The sequence below is a fragment of the Oryx dammah genome, unplaced genomic scaffold, assembly GCF_014754425.2.
Source record: "Oryx dammah isolate SB20612 unplaced genomic scaffold, SCBI_Odam_1.1 HiC_scaffold_14, whole genome shotgun sequence".
Classification (NCBI taxonomy): domain Eukaryota; kingdom Metazoa; phylum Chordata; class Mammalia; order Artiodactyla; family Bovidae; genus Oryx; species Oryx dammah.
Genome location: NW_024070198.1, coordinates 14,175,485 through 14,197,332, shown reverse-complemented (window position 1 = coordinate 14,197,332; position 21,848 = coordinate 14,175,485). Strand labels below are relative to the sequence as shown.

At 41.5% G+C, this 21,848-nt stretch overlaps 1 protein-coding gene across 2 annotated transcripts in view; it reads left to right on the top strand.

Annotated features, from left to right (window-relative positions):
- Positions 1 to 21,848, top strand: part of MYOF (myoferlin) — a 177,808-nt gene that overhangs the window by 82,313 nt on the left and 73,647 nt on the right. Inside the window, exons 13-19 of one of the 2 annotated variants that reach the window (XM_040254538.1) lie at positions 254 to 357; positions 2,855 to 2,923; positions 3,017 to 3,060; positions 5,492 to 5,574; positions 8,841 to 8,879; positions 10,897 to 11,021; positions 13,744 to 13,860. In XM_040254538.1, coding sequence (XP_040110472.1) covers positions 254 to 357; positions 2,855 to 2,923; positions 3,017 to 3,060; positions 5,492 to 5,574; positions 8,841 to 8,879; positions 10,897 to 11,021; positions 13,744 to 13,860 — 581 coding nt within the window. The remainder of the gene's footprint in view (positions 1 to 253; positions 358 to 2,854; positions 2,924 to 3,016; positions 3,061 to 5,491; positions 5,575 to 8,840; positions 8,880 to 10,896; positions 11,022 to 13,743; positions 13,861 to 21,848) is intronic. The other variant, XM_040254539.1, reaches the window with a different exon arrangement.

Genomic DNA, 21,848 nt, shown 5'->3' with positions numbered 1-21,848 from the left:
CAACATAGTAATTTATTGATTTTTTTTCTGAGACACTCCCATTAATTTTTAAATTTTGTGGGGAGAACGTGTTTTCTCTTTCAACTAAGACAAAGGATTTCTGCAATCCAGTCCCGCTGGTACTTGCCACTTTTCAGAATGATTCTCGTTGCAATGGTTTTTCCATACAGGAGACAATTTTTAATTTTGCTGAGTGATTTCTGTTCTCTTAAGAGAATCAGATTTGATTTCTTCTGTGACGTGTTCTTTTCAGTGGATGATGCCTTCTCACAGACAGTAAAGGAAATATTTGGAGGCATCGCTGATAAGAAGAACCTAGTGGACCCTTTTGTAGAAGTTTCCTTTGCCGGGAAAAAGGTTTGTATGTGATCTCAATGTAGATGCCTCTAGAAACATGTATTAAAACCACTGTGCTTTCCTTGGGCTGATTTCCTGCTTATTCTTTTTTAAGTAGCCCCCTGATGACCTGGGCACTGTGCAGGAATACAGATTATCAGACTCTGAACATGTCAGACATCTTAGAGGTTTATTTTGGAGTGGAAAGTATGCCGGACTCAGATTAGAAAGATGTGGTCTTTTGTAAGAGTAGAAACGATTCCCAGGCCCCAGCATTATCTTACTCCTAGGCAAAGTCCCTAACCAGCAACAGTGATCCCTGGTCAATGTGGCAGGAGTTCCCACCCTCTGAAATCTAATGCCTGGCGATCTGAAGTGAAGCTGATGTAATAACAATAGAAAAAAATGCACAATAAATGTAATGCATTTGAATCATCCTGAAGCCAACTCCATCCCCCGTCCATGGAAAAATTGTCTTTTACAGAACTGGTCCCTGATGCCCAAAAGATTAGGGACCGCTGTGTAGAGGAGAGCCTCCAGTACCCAGGTGCCCATTTCTATCATGTTTCTTACCACCGCCCCCGCCATGTTCCAGTGAGCTGCAGAAACTGGAGAGTCTGGCAGGGGAACCCATCTCAGTCCTCTGATGAGAGCTGAGGGACTCTTGGTGTAAAAACACCTGTAACTACCACTTTTACCTACAAAGATGGTCAAAGAGTGTAGAGTGGGATTCCATAGTAGAATAGCAGTGTACCACAGTCAGTTCTAGGCATGAGGAAGTAGCATCTACTACATATTGGAACCACGTGTATGTGAAAGTGAGGTTTGGCAACACACACACACAGGGTTAAGTCCCAGGAGAGTCAGTGGGAGATGGCAGAAAAAGTCTCAGTTCTGGAGGTGCATGAGGCCAGATTAAAATTCAGACTTCACCTCACTCCATAGCAAGTGAAGTCAAATTCTTTAACCTCTGAGTCTCAATTTCCTGAATTACATATGAGGATAAGGGTAATCTCATAGGATTGTCGACAGTTAATTAGTTCAGGAAGTAAACAGCGGGAGCCTGCTAAGTATCAGATACTGTCCCTAACGTTGGAGATAAAGAAGTGAGGGGAGCAGTCTTTACTCTCATGGAGCTTACTGTGCGATAGAAGGGACAACAATAAGCAAGCGAATAAAAAGTGACGTAATTTCAGTTAGTGCTGAGTACTAAGCAGAAAATCGAGCAGGACAAGAAGTGACGGGTGCAGGGTGTTTGGAGGGGTTTCCAGTTAGTTTATCAAGTGGGGTATCTTGGAGGAAGTGACATTTGAACGGCAGCCTGGAAAATGCAGAGATATTGGCAAGGGGAGGGCTTCCAGGCAGAAGGAAGAGCAGATGTAAAGACCCCAGGGAGGAGATACGTTCACAGAGGATGAATGCCAACATGGCTGGGGTGGAGCAAGCAAGGGGCGAAACCAAGAGATGAGCTCAGAGAGATGAGGTGAGGTGGGCAGGCAGGGCTTTATCAGCCAGAGGATGAATCAGGACCTAGTATTTTAAGTACGCCTGGGAACTGACTGAAGATGCTGCACGGGGAAAGACATGAAACTGAGGAGTCAGGAGAGGAAGTGGGGATCCAGATGGGAACCAACCACAGGCATCTGGGGCAGGAGCAGATGAAAACAGGGATGTCAGCGTTTTCTGATGGATTGAATGAGGCACGTGAAGGAAAGAGAGGGGTTGTGACGGACTCTGGTTCAAATCTGAACACCCCTGAGAACAACAATGGAAAGACCGCAGCTAGTTTGGGGAGCAGGGAGAAGGGCTGGTGGGCAGGATCAAAAGATATGTTTGGACATTTTAGTGAAGAGATGCGTATCAGACAGTATGGTAGCAAGTGTCCACCTGCCAATTCAGGAGACCCAGGTATGATCCCTGTGTTGGGAAGATCCCCTGGAGAAGGAAACAGCAACCCACTGCAGTTTTCTTGGCTGGGAAATCCCATGGACAGAGGAGCCTGGTGGGCTACAATCTGTCAGGTGGCAAAAGAGCTGGGTACTGCTTAACAACTAAATAAGTGCTCACTAAATAGCAACTCTTGCATCATTACACTAATCCAATATTAAAATTTGGCAATTTGAAACTGGCTCTTAGTGCATAGAAGAAGCAAAGATCAGTATACTAAATCCATGTCCTATTTTACCAAATTGATATTAAGAAAACTCTAATGAGGTTACCAAGTCTCTGGGCTTCCCTGGTGGCTCAGTGGGTAAAGAATCTGCCTGCAATGTGCGGGACCTGGGTTTGATTCCTGGGTTGGGAAGATCCCCTGAAAAAGGGAATGGCTACCCACTTCAGTATTCTGTCCTGAAGAATTCCATGGACTGTATATTCCATGGGATCGCAAAAAGCCGGACACAACTGAGTGCCCAAGTCTGTAACATGAGTATGCAAGAATCATAATCCACTATGCATATATTATAAACTTTCCACAATTAGAAATTTGAATACCTACTCTGTTTTGATGATTTTACAGGTTTGCACAAATATAATTGAGAAAAATGCAAACCCTGAGTGGAATCAAGTCGTTAATCTTCAAATCAAGGTTTGGCTTTCTTTTCTTTTAGAAAAAAAGTAAGAATACCCTAGTAGTTACTGAATAAGTTGAAAAATAACTACTTTTTTTCTCTTTTAACAGTTTCCTTCAGTGTGTGAAAAAATAAAACTGACAATATATGACTGGTGAGTTAAAGACTTGTGTCTAATTGCAAATTGGAGAAATAAATATTTGGATTTGGAGAAACTTTACTTTAGATGGTATAACCCTTACTTTTCAAGACATTTGCTTTTCTTCCAGACAGAAGTGGTACACTGCTCCTGGAATCAGGTGTTTTCTTTTAAAATAATAACAGTAGCTGTTGCAGAAAAGCTTTGGATATCTTGGTTCAACTGCTCATGAACAAAAGGAAGGAAAAATGATCTGAATATACCCCAAGATAAGAAATTAAACTTTAAATACCATTAGGCTGTCCAAAATAGACTTCAGAAATGGAGTAAACTACTTCTAGGGAAGAATCAATCAAAACATTGAGAGCTGTTCTCTGTCATTGTTAGAAGGGAAATTGGAGAGAGCTTCCTATGTGATTGAATGCAAAGAAAATTTGTTGAAAGTTTCTGATGGACTTCATACTAGACCAACATCCTAGCAATGATCAGCCATAATGAGGCTATTCTTGGGTGTATTCTAGTTGGATGGGGCATTCAGTTGGCAGCCCTCAGCTCCCTGAGAGTAGAAAAGATAAATAGATCATCACTGGTGCCGGCATCGTCATGACCAGCACCACCATCATCTGTGTTTATTATGATGTTAGGCCGCTGTGTTCTGAGCACTACTGGTGGCAGGTGCTGTGCCTCTTGCCTTCCCTAGACTATTCCATTTACTCTTTAGAGGACCCCTATGGAATGGAGACTATTATTAGTTCATTTTGCAAATGAAGACTGAGGCTCAGAGAGGTCAGGTGACTTGCCCACAGTCACTCAGAGACTTGGTTGGGTTTCCAACCTGTCTGGCCCTGATTTTTCCTTTGGCTAAATGTATTTGACTTCCATGTTAGTTCCCTCTTGGCACTATGGTAACAGGACACTTTGGGAGGAGGGGAGAAGGCTTTATTTTGTTCAGTAACCGCATCATAGTTCATGGAGGTCCATGAGGGGGCCTGAGGACAAAATGCCCCTTCCAATGAGTGTGAGCTTGTTTTAAGTCACTTGGACCCTCAGTTGACACCCCAAAGGTGCTCCAGGGGCCTCCAGAACTCACCAGAGTATGAGTTTGGGCTCTGTATAGCTCAGATGACCACTCTGGCCTGCTGATGCCACAGTGGAGATCGTTGGCTGAGTCATCCTAGAGTCGCTCATGGTCACGGCAGATGTGGGTTTTCCACTGATCTAGTTGGCCCTCTCCAAAGCAATGGTAGATTCAGTTGTGCAGAGAGACCCTATTTAACTGGGGAATCCTTGGATCCATATCTTTCGTTATATACCCTGTAGGTGTTTGCACAACTGACGGAAAGCTAAGGATTCTTGAAATGTAGTCTAGACCCTTCTGGATGGACTGAGAGGATGCAGGCTCCACACATGTGGCTTAATAACTCCCAAATAATAATTTTTTTCCTCATGTATACTGTTGTTAATTAGTCATTCTCTGTAACCTAATTTTATTAAACCATATAATATATATTACATAGTATTGCTATAATATATAATAACATACTATAGTATAATCTTTCCTCAAAATACTGAGTCAAACTTTCCTCCCTCCTGTGGAGTTCTAAACGTCAGAGTGAGTATGACACTAGAAGGAATAAAGAGACGGAATTAAGCAGAAGATGTTATTAATATAAACCTGTTTGTTACACTCACTGTGTGCCCAGCCAGAGACCACTTCACGGGTTAGGCTCACAAACTCTCTTAAGATACAGACAGATACACAGAGTTGTATGTACTTACAGTGAGCAAACTTACCTAACAACATAGATAAGATTTAGGTTATAGACAAGCAGATGAAGTCACACAGTAGATAATCAAGAAATATTTGAATTGAATTGAAAGGGAATTTTTTTCCCCTATGAGGGACCCTTAGAAAAGCCTCTTGTAATTTTTAAACCATCATAGTAATCAGTATGAACATGATAAAATAAGATACAAACACTTACTCTGTGTAGTGAGATTTTTATTACCCTCATCATGTTGTTTGCCTATAACTGACCCATTCACTTCATGACAACAGTATTGAATGTGACCGTAGGCAAATTCCTGGGCCTCTGTAAAAATCTGTTTCCAGCTGAAATTAGTTGTCCGGTTAGATCAGCATTTCTCAGAGGGTTGTTGGAGGGCCATCTGTGTAAGAATCAGTTGAGATATATACTTGTTATAAATGCAAACTCTTGTTTTTTATCTCTGCTTTCATTGAGTCAAAAGCTTCAATAGGAAATTAGAGGTGGTGCGGGGTGGGGGCCGGGGAGCAGTGGTGGTTTCCAAGTGATTTTAAAGTGCAGTGAAGCTGGAGGCCCATTGGACAGGGTGATTTCTGAGATCTAGGGTCTTTTCCAGATCTATTGTTGAAACAAAGATCTGTCTTCATAGGTGGAGGTCTTAACCTGTTCTTTTAACACAGGGACCGTCTTACCAAAAATGATGTTGTTGGAACAACGTATCTGCACCTCTCTAAAATTGCTGCCTCTGGTGGGGAAGTGGAAGGTGAGTCACACAGGGAGCAGGAATGAGACGGGGCGGAGAACTTCTGGAGAGGGAATGAACTGGGTAGCCACCCGGCAACAGAGCTGGTTTCTTAAAAGCCAAATGGGATGAGTCTAGTGAACCATTTCAGTGATGTTTTGATGGTGATCAGCAAATAGTAGATTAGTAATTAATAATTGGAGTAACTATCAATTATTTGTGGAGAAGGAAATGGCAACCCATTCCAGTATTCTTGCCTGGAGAGTCCCCATGGACAGAGGAGCCTGGCGGGCTGCAGTCCATGGGGTCACAAAGAGTTGGACACGAATGAGTGACTAAGACAAGACATCAGTTATTTGAGTTTAAAATTTTTAACTTTCTTACTTCTATCCAAAAACTTTCCCAGTAGGTGTTTTACAGATTTTTGAGTGTCAATATAGAGAGCACCCACTTTTTTTTTTTTTCCAAGTGGCATTGACGCCAGGCCACCCATACATATAATAACATTCCCTTCTCTACAGACTTCCTTGGCAGGAGTGAGGTCAGATGGCATTTGAACCATGTAGTCTCCACTCTAGATATTGTGTATTTTGTTTTCATACATTTTATGCTAACAAGCATTGATAACCAATATACTTTTCTTTTTGTTGTTTTGTGTATTGAGAACTAATTGCCTATACCTGGTATTCTGGTTCTGTGCATATGTGTGAAACTATAATAGGGAATGAAGGAATAAATTAAGATGGTCGCAAAAATTTAGTGTTAACCCATTACTATCATCAGCAGCTTATTGTTCGTTACTAAAATAAAAATAACAAAAATTCCTATAATTATCACTTGCTTAAACACATTGAATAAAATGAGAAAATCTGAGGCAAATTTTTGTTTTGGAAAACTTAAGATTTCTCTCATCCTCATCTTGTTTAAGAGAGGACTTTATGTTCTTAGTCACTCAGTCATATGCAACTCTTTGCGACCCCGTGGACTATAGCCCACCAGACTCCTCTGTCCATGGGGATTCTCCAGGCAAGAATATTGGAGTGAGTTGCCATGCCCTTCTCCTCCAGGGGATCGTCCTGACCCACGGATCGAACCCAGGTTTCCTGCATTATAGGTTTTTAAAAAAGATACCATAAGCCAAGCAATAGATAATATGAATAAGAATCTGAAATATAATAGAGACTTGGTGAAAAAAGATATAGATTTTCTTTCTCAAGTTGAAGAAAAAGGCATTAGAAATTCTGAGAGAAATAAAGAGTTGAACCAAGAAGATAATAGTCCAAATATAAAGTCAGGTATAGCATTATTTTAAGCAACTGGTAGAAGGTGAGACAGACAGTCCATCTAAGCATTGTCTGCTAAGTGGCATAGGGGACCATGTTGCTGGACCTGCACAAAACAAATGTAATTACAATTCTTTTCTCTGCAGAGAATACTTATGTGGTTGTTATAATGTGAGCACTATTGTTTCTAAAATATTTTTGTTAAACTTGTAGTCAAAGCTCTAAAGAGAAGGTAAATATCACCTCTTACAATGTAAAAGTACAGAAGATAGAGCTTAGAAGTGAAAAGAAGTAGAAGGTTGGAGGGAGTGGGCATGCTATTAACTTCGTATCAAGTGAAGGATCCAGATGTAAAGGTTAGATTAAACAGATGAGTGGATAAAGAAACTCTGGTGCATATACACAATGGAATATTACTCAACTGTATAAAGGAACACATTCGAGTCAGTTCTAATGAGGTGGATGAACCTAGAGCCTATTATACAGAGTAAAGTAAGTCAGAAAGAGAAAAATATCATATATTAATGCATATGTATGGAATCTAGAGGAGAAGGCAATGGCAACCCACTCCAGTACTCTTGCCTGGCAAATCCCATGGATGGAGGAGCCTGGTAGGCTGCAGTCTATGGGGTCGCTAAGAGTCGGACACACTGAGCGACTTCACTTTCACTTTTCACTTTCATGCATTGGAGAAGGAAATGGCAACCCACTCCAGTGTTCTTGCCTGGAGAATCCCAGGGACTGGGGAGGCCTAGTGGGCTGCCGTCTCTGGGGTTGCACAGAGTCGGACACGACTGAAGTGACGCAGCAGCAGCAGCAGCATGGAATCTAGAAGGATGGTACGGATGAACCTACGTACAGAGCAGCAGTGGAGATGTAGACATTGAGAGCAGACTTGTGGACACAGTGGGAGAAAGAGAGGGAGGGATGAATTGAAAGAAAGACATTGAAACATATACATTACTATATGTAAAATAGACAGTGGGAATTTTCTGTAGACAAAGGGAGCTCAAACCTGGTGCTCTGTGACAACCTAGAGGAGTGGGATGGGGTAGGAGAGGGGAGGGAGGTTCAGGAGGGAGGGGACATGTATTTACTTATGGCCGATTCATGTTGATGTATGGCAGAAACTAACACAATATTGTAAAGCAATTATCCTACAATTAAAATTTTTTTTAAAGGTTAGATTAATTTATTGGCTAGACAAAAACTGGTTAAAGATTAGATGGAATTTATTTGTCACAGGCAACCAATAGAGTAATTAAAATCATGCTATAAACTCTTATGGGAGGAAGCGTAAAAATCACTGTAACTCACTTATCACTAGCAGGAAGTCATTAAATATCACCTAAAAATAATTATCCAAGAAATAATGGAATAAACATTTTTCTTAGTGATATGATGGTAATATCCAGAAGAACTACAAATGAATCGTTAACAAGCAGTGCCAGCCTCTGTCTCTGAGGCCTTCTTTCACTGCAGGCCCTGCAAGACAGTCTCTGATAGGGTCTCAGAGTAACAGTGAGCAGTAGCCATTCCCTGCAAAGAAACAGGATAATGTGTTAGCAACTATAGGCCTTTGTTTACACAGCCTTCTACTAAATTAACTTGGGTTGTCTGGTCTTAGTCCTAGCTAAGTCAGAGATGAGACACGTAAATGTTTTATTAAAATTATGGAATGTTGGTAACTTCCCCAGGCCTCCTTTGATGGTGGGAAGCTGGCTCTCAGATGCTTCACTGCTTTGGGGCTGATGAGGTTGGGCTATTTCCTGTGTGGCTGTGCTACCGGGTGTCACAGAGTCTTGAGCTATTTTGTATTTAACTGATGGAGAGAGATATTTGTATAAATGAAAAAAGGGTCATGTGATTTGAGTCTGGATTTGGGATTTTCCTGGTGTTGCTAAACCGCTTACCTATTGTTGGATTTGATTAACTTTTTCAATGTCTGTTTTATAATGCCTGTGTTTCTCTTATTGTTTAACCAATGGTATTTTTACTACATAGATTTCTCATCCTCGGGATCTGGGGCTGCATCGTATACAGGTTTATGCTTTGTAATTTTGCTATCTTCTAGATCTTTCTGTTTATTATTATCTTATTAAGAACTTATCAACTGATTGCTTTAGCACTTTTTTTACTTACATTTTATTGTCTTGAATATAGTTGTGTTAGAGTAACAATTTTTGTATTCCTGTTGTATGGTTGTCCTGCAAAGCTGAGTTTAAGCAAATGGGCTAACCAGGCTTTGCTACATGCCTCATGTTTTCACCTAGATATATACCATCCTGGCTTCACTGTAAATAATTGTATAACTTTTTTTTTTTCCACTGTGTACCTTGAACAGTCATCTTCCAACTCTGTGGGATCAGAGCACGTCCTTGGTTTGCACAACATTTGCCATTCTTTGCAAGTTTGCTCAATGCGCTCACACTTGACCTTACAACCCTCTTACAGCAAATGTTGTTTCCCTAATAGATGAAGACTTTGTGATTTAAGAAATTTGCCCTCTTTCAAAAAAAAAAAAAAAAAAAAAACACGATGCTCCCTGCCGTTCTAACCACACAAGGTTTTAGTGAGAGGGGAAAAAGAGATTGAATGTAAGAGAGCTTGCAAACTGCACAATTAAGGTATTATCATCTGCCTTTATATTATTGGCACAATGCCTCATTCTTATTTGTTTTTAAAAATCCAACTTCATTATCATATAGTCATACTTTATGTGACTATTAAGTGGTCTTTAGGTGTGTAACAAACATGGCAGATTTGATCACACTTCATTCAACCAATCAAAAAATATGTGGTAGTACTCCAAGACAAAACTAGGACTAGGAGTTTAAGGATTCAGAATAAAACACACTTGATTCTTACCCACCCACCAAAGGAATTTATAGTGTTGTCACAGACATAGCAGCTATTTAAAGTTAAAAAATTGAAATATAAAGTGATAATAGAAGTCCAAAATGCAAAAGAGCTTCAAAAAGGGGAAAAAGATTGCTAACTACAAGTGTATACAGTTTGCTCAACTGTTTATGAGTAGGTACTCTGCTCACCTACTACTTGACATTTATCCTTCTGCCTTAGTTTTAAGCACAGAGTTGGAAAGGGCCATAGAGTTGATCCGGTCAACCTCTCATCCACAGAGGAAGAGTTTTGACTATATTTTGAAAGATAAAATACAACTCTTGGCCTTAATATTTCCTCTGCTCCCAATATAATCTGTCCCATTATGTGACTACTAATGGACACTACTGATTCATAGAAAGATCATCTTTACATTGAGTGAACCAAAGGTGGCCTCCTTGTAGCTCCCAATAGTGGTCCTTCCTCTGCTTACTGGAAGCAAGTCCATCCCTCCTCCATATGGGAGCCATTCACATGGCTGAAGGCAGCTCTTGTTATTTCTCTGTCTTCACCTGCAGTCTCTTTTTGACTCCACTATTTCTTACATTGCCTGCAGTGCCCTTCACTGGGGAGTAGTCTTGCTGAGACCAGGTAGCAGAAATAAGAAGCATACTGGATCCTCATCAGAGATAGAATGTCATGAATGGAGATTTCACATTGCTTATGAATATCATAGGGCCATAACTGTAGGCAGACAGTTCACTGTTATATATAAAAATTTTAAATGTCTTATATTTTTAAAATCATCTGCCATCATACTAACTACTTGAGACTAAATGATATTTTGGAGGAACAAATAAAATTAATCTGATAAATGTCATTTAAATGACTTCCCGAAACAGTACTCTACCCCAGTTGTCAGTGACATGCTTGCTACAATTGCCAATTATAAACTTGCAAAAAATGTGAAGATCACCTTCTTTCATTTGAATAGTATCATCTTTATGTTTACCTGAACTACCCCTCCAGTGTTTTTTATTTACTGTTTTATAGTGATAAGATAGAAATATGGCAATTCTCACAAGGGTTTACAATTTGCACTAATACAACTAACACAAAATGGAGGAAAACTGTCTCACCCAGCTAACTAATAACTAATATTTATTTCAGCAGAATGGTGTTAAAAGCCTAAAATACTAATGATGATGTTCTCTCTCAGTGAATACAGGAGAAACAGAGGTGGGCTTTGTTCCAACTTTTGGACCTTGTTATCTGAACCTTTATGGAAGCCCCAGAGAGTACACGGGATTCCCAGATCCCTATGATGAGCTAAATTCTGGAAAGGTTAGTTCTTCAATTAAGGTGTGTTATTAATGAGCATTGACTCCAGATTTCTTTTTCTGGTGGTTATGATTAAGTCTCATATTTAAGAGACCTCCCTACCCTCAGAGGCCTACCAGATGACCGATAAAGTGTTTTTTTGTGGTGGTTTCTTGGTTTTGTTTTCTATTTTTTGGCCTCGTGTCATGTGGGATCTTAGTTCCCTGACTGGGGATTGAACTTGTGTTCCCTGCAGTAGAAACAAGGTGTCTTAACCACTGGACCACCAGGGAAGTCCCTGATTAAGTGTTGAAGAATGGAAATCTCATGTTCCTCAAGTCTTAGAATGCAAGGTAGGAAAGGATCCTGAGGTCATTTCACATGGCAATTGCAAATGCATAGCATGGCCTTAGGAAGCATCACTATGAACAAAGCTAGTGGAGGTGATGGAATTCCAGTTGAGCTGTTTCAAATCCTAAAAGATAATGCTGTGAAAGTGCTGCACTCAATATGACAGCAAATTTGGAAAACTCAGCAGTGGCCACAGGACTAGAAAAGGTCAGTTTTCATTCCAATCACTAAGAAAGGCAATGCCAAAGAATGCTCAAACTGCTGCACAACTGCACTCATCTCACTTGCTAGTAAAGTAATGCTCAAAATTCTCCAAGTCAGGCTTTAGCAATACATGAACCGTGAACTTCCAGATGTTCAAGCTGGTTTTAGAAAAGGCAGAGGAACCAGAGATCAAATTGCCAACATCCGCTGGATCATGGAAAAAGCAAGAGAGTTCCAGAAAAACATCTATTTCTGCTTTATTGACTATGCCAAAGGCTTTGACTGTGTGGATCACAGTAAACTGTGGAAAATTCTGAAAGAGATGACCTGCCTCTTGAGAAACCTGTATACAGGTCAGGAAGCAACAGTTAGGACTGGACATGGAACAACAGACTGGTTCCAAATAGGAAAAGGAGTACGTCAAGACTGTATATTGTCACCCTGCTTGTTTAACTTCTATGCAGAGTACATCATGAGAAACGCTGGGCTGGAAGAAGCACAAGCTGGAATCAAGATTGCCGGGAGAAATATCAATAACCTCAGATATGCAAGATGACACCACCCTTATGGCAGAAAGTGAAGAGGAACTAAAAAGCCTCTTGATGAAAGTGAAAGAGGAGTGTGACAAAGTTGGCTTAAAGCTCAACATTCAGAAAACGAAGATCATGGCATCTGGTCCCATCACTTCATGGGAAATAGATGGGAAACAATGGAAACAGTGGCAGACTCTATATTTTGGGGGGCTCCAAAATCACTGCAGATGGTGATTGCAGCCATGAAATTAAAAGACGCTTACTCCTTGGAAGTAAAGTTATGACCAACCTAGATAGCATATTCAAAACCAGAGACATTATTTTGCTGACAAAGGTCTGTCTAGTCAAGGCTATGGTTTTTCCTGTGGTCATGTATGGATGTGAGAGTTGGACTGTGAAGAAAGCTGAGTGCCGAAGAATTGATGCTTTTGAACTGTGGTGTTGGAGAAGACTCTTGAGAGTCCCTTGGACTGCAAGGAGATCCAACCAGTCCATCCTAAAGGAGATCAGTCCTGGGTGTTAATTTGGAAGGACTGATGCTGACGCTGAAACTCCAATACTTTGGCCACTTGATGCGAAGAACTGACTCATTGGAAAAGACCCTGATGCTGGGAAAGATTGAAGGCAGGGGAAGGGGACGACAGAGGATGAGATGGTTGGATGGCATCACCAACTCAATGGACATGGGTTTGGGTGGACTCTGGGAATTGGTGATGGACAGGGCAATCTGGCGTGCTGCAATTCATGGGGTCGCAAAGAGTTGGACACGACTGAGCGACTGAACTGAGCGTGCCCATTCCCCCTTCCTAGGGCAGATGGCAGTAATCCGTGCTGGCTCTTTCCAAAAAGCAAATGTGCTATCTCAGAATTCTGTCAAATGCCATATTCTAGGAATTTGCTGAAAGATTGAAAGTGACATGCTTGATATTGCTATCCCTGATGTGATCCAACCTCTTCATTTTCTAGATGAAGACATGGAGGCCCAGAGGTGGGAGGTGCTCTTTCCACCACATTAGAAGCCCAAGTACTGTCTTTTAGTTAGCTGCCAAAGCCCAGGAAGGGAACTAGGGTAGAGAGAAAGCCCTGGGGGGTGAAGGTGGGGTGGAGGGCTGGCAGTGGAGGTGGAAGCCTTCCCTTCCTCTCCAGAGGGTTCTGCTGCTAACACTGCTGACTGTGTTTGGAGGAGTATCTGCAGTTCATCCTCACAGTCCACCACACCCAGAACATCTTCCTCTTTTATTTCATGGCTCCTCTGAGACGTGCCCTGATTGCCAACATGGCTGCCTCCATATTCTGAGAAAAGGAGCCAAGTTAATGCAGACAAATGCAGACCTGAAGTACAGTGAGGGTGATTTCAAGCCCCCTCCACCCCCACCTCAGCCCCTGGGAACCCCTTCCAGATCTAAGCATGGCTCGAAAGCCTCTGGCCCCCCAGCCATGACTAAAATCCCTTTTAGCCCTGACTACCCTGGCCCTCTTTGGGATCCTTCCTGAAGTCATTGGTTCTTCTCTCAGATAACAAAGACCAGCTGAGAGAGTTACTGAGTGGTTCATTTGGGGAAGGAGAAATTTGAAGTTGTAGCCAAGTTAGCCCACTAGAGAGAGCTTTTGGCTGTTGTTCATGCCTGGAAAAATAACCCCGCACTGTTGCCTTTCAGGGGGAAGGAGTTGCCTACAGAGGCAGAATCTTGGTTGAATTAAGCACTTTACTTGAAAAGACACCACCAGATAAAAAGCTTGAGTCCATTTCAAATGATGACCTGCTGGTTGTTGAGGTAAATGTTGGTGCGTGTGTGGCATGTGGTATGGAAAGGGTATTGTAGAGTGTGGGTGGTGGAGGGCTAGTGTTGGCCTGCCTGAATCAGCAGGTCTGAAGGGGATGTCCAGGGCCTGGAGGGTCAGCTGTGGCAGAGGTGGAGAGAGGGGAGTATAGCAAGAACCCCTCAACACCCTCTTGGTCTGTCTATCACAGCCTATGGGGGTGATGAGACTTGTTTTATCTTTGAGATGTTAATACCCTGCTGCAAGCTGGCAAGTGCAGTGATACCCCCCATACAGAATGGCTTGTTTGCTAACTGGGCTTGGGTGTGTCATGGGCACGTGGTCACAAGAGCCTTTCCAGATGGTACAGCAGCCGTTAAAAGTTACTTCCATCTTCAGAAGTAACTGCCACATCTCGGGCTTCCTAGCATGTGAGGGCATGTTTATATTAATGCCCACGTTACAGTAGGCATTGAGCCCCCAGTCCTTCTCAAAGACAGGAAGTCTTTCAAGCTCACCTTTCCAGCTCTTTATTTTTCCTTTTTTCTTAAAAAAAATTTTTTTTATTGGAGTATATTTGATTTACAATGCTGTGTTAGTTTCAGGAGTCTAGCACAGGGATTCAGTTATATATATTCTTTTTTCAGGTTCTTTTCCCTTATAGGTTATTATAAAAATGTTGAGTATAGTTCCCTGTACTATACAATAGGTCCTTGTTTTTTTTAATATTTATTTATTTCGCTGGCTGTGCTGGGTCTTAGTTGCAGCATGCGGGTTGTTTTAGTTATGGTATGTGGGATCTTTATTTGCAATATGTGGGATCTAGTTCCCTGGCTAGGGGTGAAACCAAGTCCCCTATATTAGGAGCGCAGAATCTTAGCAACTGGACCATTAGGGAAGTGTACCCAGTCCTTATATCTTTTTCTTTTTATAAATCAGCTCCTTCCCCAGTATGGAGACACTTATGCATAACACCCATGATTCGTAAGACAGAGAGCCACAGATGTGATTTTTTTTTCCTAGTAAAACAGTGTAATTAATTCAAGGCAATAAATACAAAAGAACATTCTCATCATGAGACAATTAAATGGTCAATTTTTCCTTGTAAACTAATTGACATGTGCAGTACAGATTTGTTAGCATGTGTGATGGATAGCTCAATGTTAAATTAACCCCGTCTCTGTTACTCACTGAATTGTTTGTAGTACATTCTATACCATTATTATGACTGTTGCTGTTTTGTTTTGTTTTGATAAATCATGGTAGTCTACTTTTTTGGTTTTGAACTTTAAAAATATTATCTAACATATAACATTATGGGAGTTTAAGATGTACAGTGTGCTGATTTAACGCCTTTAGTGCCCCCCTGTGAAGCCCATACATTCAGTATGATACCACCTTGCTGTTAGCTAACACTTCTCTCATGTCATAGAATTCTCATATTTTGTGGTGAGAACATTTAAGATCTAGTCTCTTAGCAACTTTGAAGTATATAATGTAGTATTATTGACTATGATTACGATGCTGCGCATTAGATCTCCAGAACTTACTCATCTTCTAAATGCGGCTCTGTACCCTTTGACCTCCTCAATTCTCCCAGCCCCTGGTAACGACCATTCTACTCTCTGTTCTATGAGTTCAGCATTTTTAGATTCTACGTATATGTGATATCACACAGTGTTTGTCTTTCTCAGCCTGACTATCTCACTTAGCATAATGCCCTCAAGGTTCTTCCCAGTTATTAGGCACATAGAGAATTTTCTTCCTTCTTGTGCCTGAGTAATACTCCATTATGTGTGTGTGTGTAGATAACATACATATATATATATGCCATCTCTTCTCCAACTATTTCTAAGAATCATGGGTTGGTCCGTACATGTTCTAGAAATCTGAATTGTTTCTCAGAGCAGCCAGCTCATTGATTCCCACCCTCCCTGCTTCAGGCCTCTCTCTGCTGGGTTCCACCACCCATTCCCTGATGGCTCAGATGGTAAAGTATCTGCCTCCACTGCAGGAGACCCGGATTTAATTAAATAGTAATTTAATTATTATTAAATGATAACAATAATTTAATTATTATTAAATAATAATAAGGGACTAACACTTAACACACACACCACCCCATCCAACTCCCTTCCCAGCTCACAATTTTTTATAAATTTTTATAAATAAATATTTATTTATATTTTAAATAAATAAAATATTACATAAATGTAATAAAAATGAACTATATGAGCCCAAATCCCCAAAATATTTAAAACTCCCAAATTACGGGAGTTTGTTTTATGCCCAGTCACCTGAGTTTTGTTTTTGCCTTTTTTTGATTTTTATTTATTTATTTATTTTTGGTTATACCTCGAGGAATGCAGGATCTTAGTTCCCTGACCAGGGATTAAACCTGGGTCCCCTGAAGTGAAAGTGCAGAGTCTTAACCACTGGACTACTGGGGAAGTTCCCCAAATCCCAACAATATTAAAAAGCAGGAGAGGAGCTGAGATTCCAAGGATACACTCACTCTTGAAGCTATCAGGAGCCCAGAAAGAGAGTGAGATGGGCAGATCTGTGCAATTGCTAGGATGATCCTTTCATGACAGTGGTCAGCCTGGAATGTAATCGTGACGTTTGTCACACTTAAAAGATCTTGTGATTCATTTACAAGTAATGAAACTTTCTGGTAGAGTTAAAGAGGCTTCATCAAAAGGGCAACTTGGTCCCTGTGAAATGAGTGTTAGTCACTCAGTCGTGTCCAACTCTTTGTGACCCCATGGATTATAGCCCACCAGGCTCCTCTGTCCATGGAATTCTCTAGGCAGGAATACTGGATGGGTTGCCATTTCCTTCTCCAGGGGAACTTTCTGACTCAGGGATCAAACCCGGGCCTCCTCCATTGCAGGTAGATTCTTTGCTGTCCGAGCTACCAGGGAACCCCTGAAATAATATAATATGTATTTGTCTCTGGTTCCTGACACAGAACTCCTAAAACCTTTGTGCTTGTGAGCATCTTTTGCTCTCATATTTGGTCTTTGATTCTGGTTCCTGACATAGAGTTCCTAAATCTCTTGGCTTTCCTAGGTGATAAAGTCTTTCATTCTAACGCAGTGACTTGGTGGGCTCCTGAATACGGGCTGCTCACCAAGCCATCATTAGTAGCTTGGAACTTTTAGCCCGACCCCCTCCACATCCTTCAGAGAGGGGCTAGAAATTGAGTTAGTCATTGATCATGCCTACAGTATGAAGCCTCCATAAAATCCCCAGAGTACCAGGTTTGGGGAGCTAATGGGTCGATGAACTCATAGAAGTGCTAGGAGAGTGGTGTGTTCAAAGAGAGCTCCTTCCCACAAACCTTGCCCTGTGCCTCTCTCCCATCTTGATGTTCCTCTGTATCCTTTATCGTATCCTTTTATATTAACCCATATCCAGTAAGTGGGCTTCCCTGGTGGCTCAGATGGGAAAAATCCACCTGTAGTGCAGAAGACCTGGGTTCGATTCCTGGGTTGGGAAGATCTCCTGGAGGGGGGGGCATGGCAACCCACTCCAGTATTCTTGCCTGGAGAATCCCCATGGACAGAGGAGCCTGGCGGGCTACATTCCATGGGGTCACAGAATCGGACGTGACTGAGTGACTAAGTACACAGCACATATACAGTAAGTAAACTGTTTTTCTGAGCTTTGTGAGCTGCTCCAGCAAATTAACCCAAAGAGGGGATTATGGGAACTTCCAGTTTGTAGTTGTTAGTTGTTAGGTCAAAAGCACGGAGGAAGTGGATGGGGGTAGTGTTGTGGGACTGAGCCTTTTAACCTGTGGGATCTGATACTGTCTCCAAGTGGATAGTGCCAGGCTTGAGTTAAACTTTAGGATACCCACCTAGAGTTGGGCTTCCCAGGTGGCACTAGTGATAAAGAACCCGTCTACCAATGCAGGAGCGTAAGAGATGCGGGTTCAATCCCTGGGTCAGGAAGATCCCCTGGAGGAGGGCATGGCAACCCACTCCTGTATTCTTGCTTGGAGAATCCCATAGACAGCAGACTGGCAGGCTGTAGTACATAGGATCACAAAGAGTCGGACATGACTGAAGTGATTTAGTGCAGAGCGTGCACATCTGGCATCAGAAGTATTAACTGTGTGATTGTAGTGTGAGAGTAAAGGAGACACACAGGAGGAAGCATGAGTTTTTCCTATTCAGTTGCCAGAAATCCCGGTTTCCCATCTTTCTAGAGCAGAAGCTGACGTGGTGCTCCAGATGGGCTTGGTCAAGAGACCCTACAAAGATAGGTAGGAGGATGTAGCCTGGGTATTTTCCTAGGCAATCAGGTAGGTAAAAGATCAGCTGTTGCATCCTCAGCCTTAGCTCTCCCATAGGTCTGGCTCACATTAAGTGTCAATAAGCATTGCTTGAGTAAGTACGTTGCGATTTATCCATTATCTCCTTTAGATCAGAGGCGGCAAGCTGTCAGTTTTCTTTGGCACAGTCTCCTTGTCTGTGTCCTTTTAATGTCCCATGCCTCCTGGGCCCACAGCTTCTTTTAAGAGCTTGTTAACTTTCTCCCTCTTATCAGGTATTCTGCTTGACAGAATCATCCCCTTCCCCAAATTTACTTCTAAAACTGTACCTTATACTTCTTGAGAGTCCCTTGCATCCCTTTGAAAAGACCCTGATGCTGGGAAAGATTGAAGACAGGAGGAGAAGGGGACAACAGAGGATCAGATGGCTGGATGTTCTCACCAACTCAATGAACATGAGTTTGAGCAAACTCTAGGAGATAGTGAAGGACAGGAAAGCCTGGCATGCTGCAATTATGGGGTCATGAAGAGTCAGACAGGACTGGCTTGCACTGATCATGGATAATCAGAAAGCCCGAAGGCCCTGCAAAGTTAAACACCCATCAGGAGATGGTCAATAGACTATAATTTATGTTCTTCAACTTACCCTGTTATAGAAGGTTTTCCCCCAAGGCTACTGAGGACAGGGAACAGAAGCTGAGGCTTACAGACTGGTCTAAACTGTTGCTGGTTACTTCTTACACCTCTTTGTGCTTAAGAGCACAGGGGAAGTGGGAAAGGATGGGGGGAAGGAGAGAATTCTCAGCCTCACTATTTCTCCAGGACCCCAGGGCTCTGGATAGATGAGTAGATGGTCTGGGCACCCCTCATGGACTCTGACTTGCACAATGGCCCAGGAATCTTGCTCAGAGTGAGAACCTGCTCTGTTAGGAGTTGTGATGACCAGAAAGCCCCATTATTGTCTTAGAGCTCAGACTCTCCAAGGTGAGGATCCTATCAGGGTTCTGTAGGTGACTGTGAGTTCTGCCCAGGAAAATCCAGAGAGAGCTAATGGGATCCTGGCCACGAGAGATGTGCAGGGCAGAGCCAGCTGGACCAGAGGTGGTGTTCCCACCTCTTTGCAGCACCTCCCCATACAACTTCTCTTTTCTCTGCAGTAACAAGTTGTTGTTGTTCAGTTATATCTGACTTCATGACCCCATGGACTGCAGCACAACAGGCTTCCCTGTCCTTCACTATCTCCTTGAGTTTGCTCAAACTCATGTCCGTTGAGTCAATGATGCCATCCAACCATCTCCTCCTCTGTCATCCCCTTCTCCTCATGCCCTCAGTCTTTCTCAGTATTAGTCTTTTCCTATGAGTCAGTTTTTTGCATCAGGTGGCCAAAGTATTGGAGCTTCAGCATCAGTCCTTCCAATGAATATTCAGGATTGATTTCCTTTAGGGTTGAGTTGACTGGTTTGATCTCCTTACAGTCCAAGGGACTCTCAAGAGTCTTCTCCAACACCAAAGTTTGAAAGCATCAATTCTTCGGTGCTCAGCCTTCTTTATGGTCCAAATCTCATATCCATACATGACTATGGGAAAAACCATAGCTTTGACTATATGGACCTTTGTTGGCAAAGTGATGTCTCTGCTTTTTAATATGCTGTTTAGGTTTGTCATAGCTTTTCTTCCAAGGTGCAAGTGTCTTTTTTTTATTTCATGGCTGTAGTCACCGTCCACAATGGTTTTGGAGCCTAAGAAAATAAAGTCTATCACTGTTTACATTTTTTTCCTGACTATTTAAGCTAGAGCAGTAACAGGTGGCTCCAGCTTAAATACTGATCATTCTTTCTGGGCCCTGACGTAGGCCCCAAATTATGTTTCATATTTTTGTTCCTTCCCTTCTCTGATAGGACCCTAGTGGTTTACAAAGAACAAGTCATGCTGTATATATATATAAGGTCTGACTAATACAAATAACTTCCTACTTTTAATTTTCATGCAATTTAAACCAAACCTAGAATTTCCACAGCACTTTGGAACCATAGATTTTTCAGGGGACTTAGTTGTACGTATTTAAGGAAACTCCTGACTAGTGACAAAAGTCTTCCAATCCCCTCTCTACCAAAGTGAAAGTGGACTAAGGTAGAGAAGTTTTTAAAGCATAAGCTCCAGAAGATGGGGCCCAGCTATAAGTATAATTTAAAGCTCTTCAGATGTCTTTCAATATGTAGCTAAGGTTGCAAACCGATGTTTTAGAAAGGCTTTCAGAAAAGTCTGAGACTCAGAGGGGTTTCTAATGAAACACTTTGGGATGTTTCAGGTATACCATGTCAAAAATTTCATTAACCAAAATGGAGGTTTTGTAATAGTGGGATGTCCCAAGGGTTTTTTGTTTTGTTTTTTGAAAGTATATTTGATTTATAATGTTGTCTAATTACCTATGTACAGCAAAGTGATTCGTTTATACATATATTTATGTACATGCTTTTTAAAAATATCATTTTCCATTATGGTTTATCATAGGATACTGAATGTAATTCTCTGTGCTATACCGTAGGACATATATTTATGCTGATTATGCAGTCCATGTGTGATAGCTTACATCTGCTGACCTCCCCCTTCCACTCCATTCCGCCCCCAACCCTCTGCCCCTTGGTAACCACAGTCTATTCTCTATGTCCACGAGTCTGTGTTTTGTAGATAGGTTCATTTGTGTCCTATTTTACTTTCCACATATCAGTGACATTATATAGTATTTGTTTTTCTCTTTCTGACTTCTCTCTATGACAGTCTGTAGGTTCATCCACATCTCTACAAATGACCCAATTTCTTTCCTTTTCATGGCCGAGTACTATCCCATTGTACGTGTAGACCACATCCTCCTTATCCACTCCTCTGTTGATGGACATTTAGGAAGTTTCCATGTCCTGACTCTTATGAACAGTGCTGCTGGGAACATAGGGGTGCATGTATCTTTTTGAATGTGGGTTTTTTCCTAGGTATCTGCCCAAGAGCGGGATGGTGGAATCATATGGTAATTCTATTTTTAGTTTTATAAGGAACCTCTATACTGTTTTCCATAGTGGCTGTACCAACTTAGATTCCCACAAACCATGTAAGGGGGTCCATTTCTCCACATCCTCTCCAGCATTTGTTATTTGTAGAGTTTTTATTGATGGCCACTCTGACCAGTGTGAGGTAGTGCCTCGCTGCAGTTTTGATTTGCATTTCTCTAATAATTAGTGATGGTGAGCATCTTTTCATGTTCTCATTGGCCAGTTGTATTTCTTTTTTTTTTTTTTTTCTTCCATTTTTATTCTTTGGAGAAATGTCTAGGTCTTCTGCCCATTTTTCTATTGGGTTGTTTATTGTAGCCATGTATGATATGTCTGTATATTTTGGAAATTAAGCCCTTATTGATTGCATCATTTGCAGATATTTTCTCCTATAGCTTATCTTTTTATTTTTCTGTTTTTATGGTTTCCTTTGCTGTGCAAAAGCTTTTAAGTTTGATTAGGTCCCATTTGTTCATTTTTGTATCCTTGGGAGACTGAAGGCATTGGTAAGAAAACACTGGTATGATTTATGTCAGAGAATGTTTTGCCTGTGATTTCTCCTAGTTTTATAGTGTTATGTCTTGTGTTTAAGTCTTTAAGCCATTTTAAGTCTATTTTTGTGTATGATGAGAGGGTGTGTACCAGCTTTATCAGTTTACACACAGCTGTCCAGCTG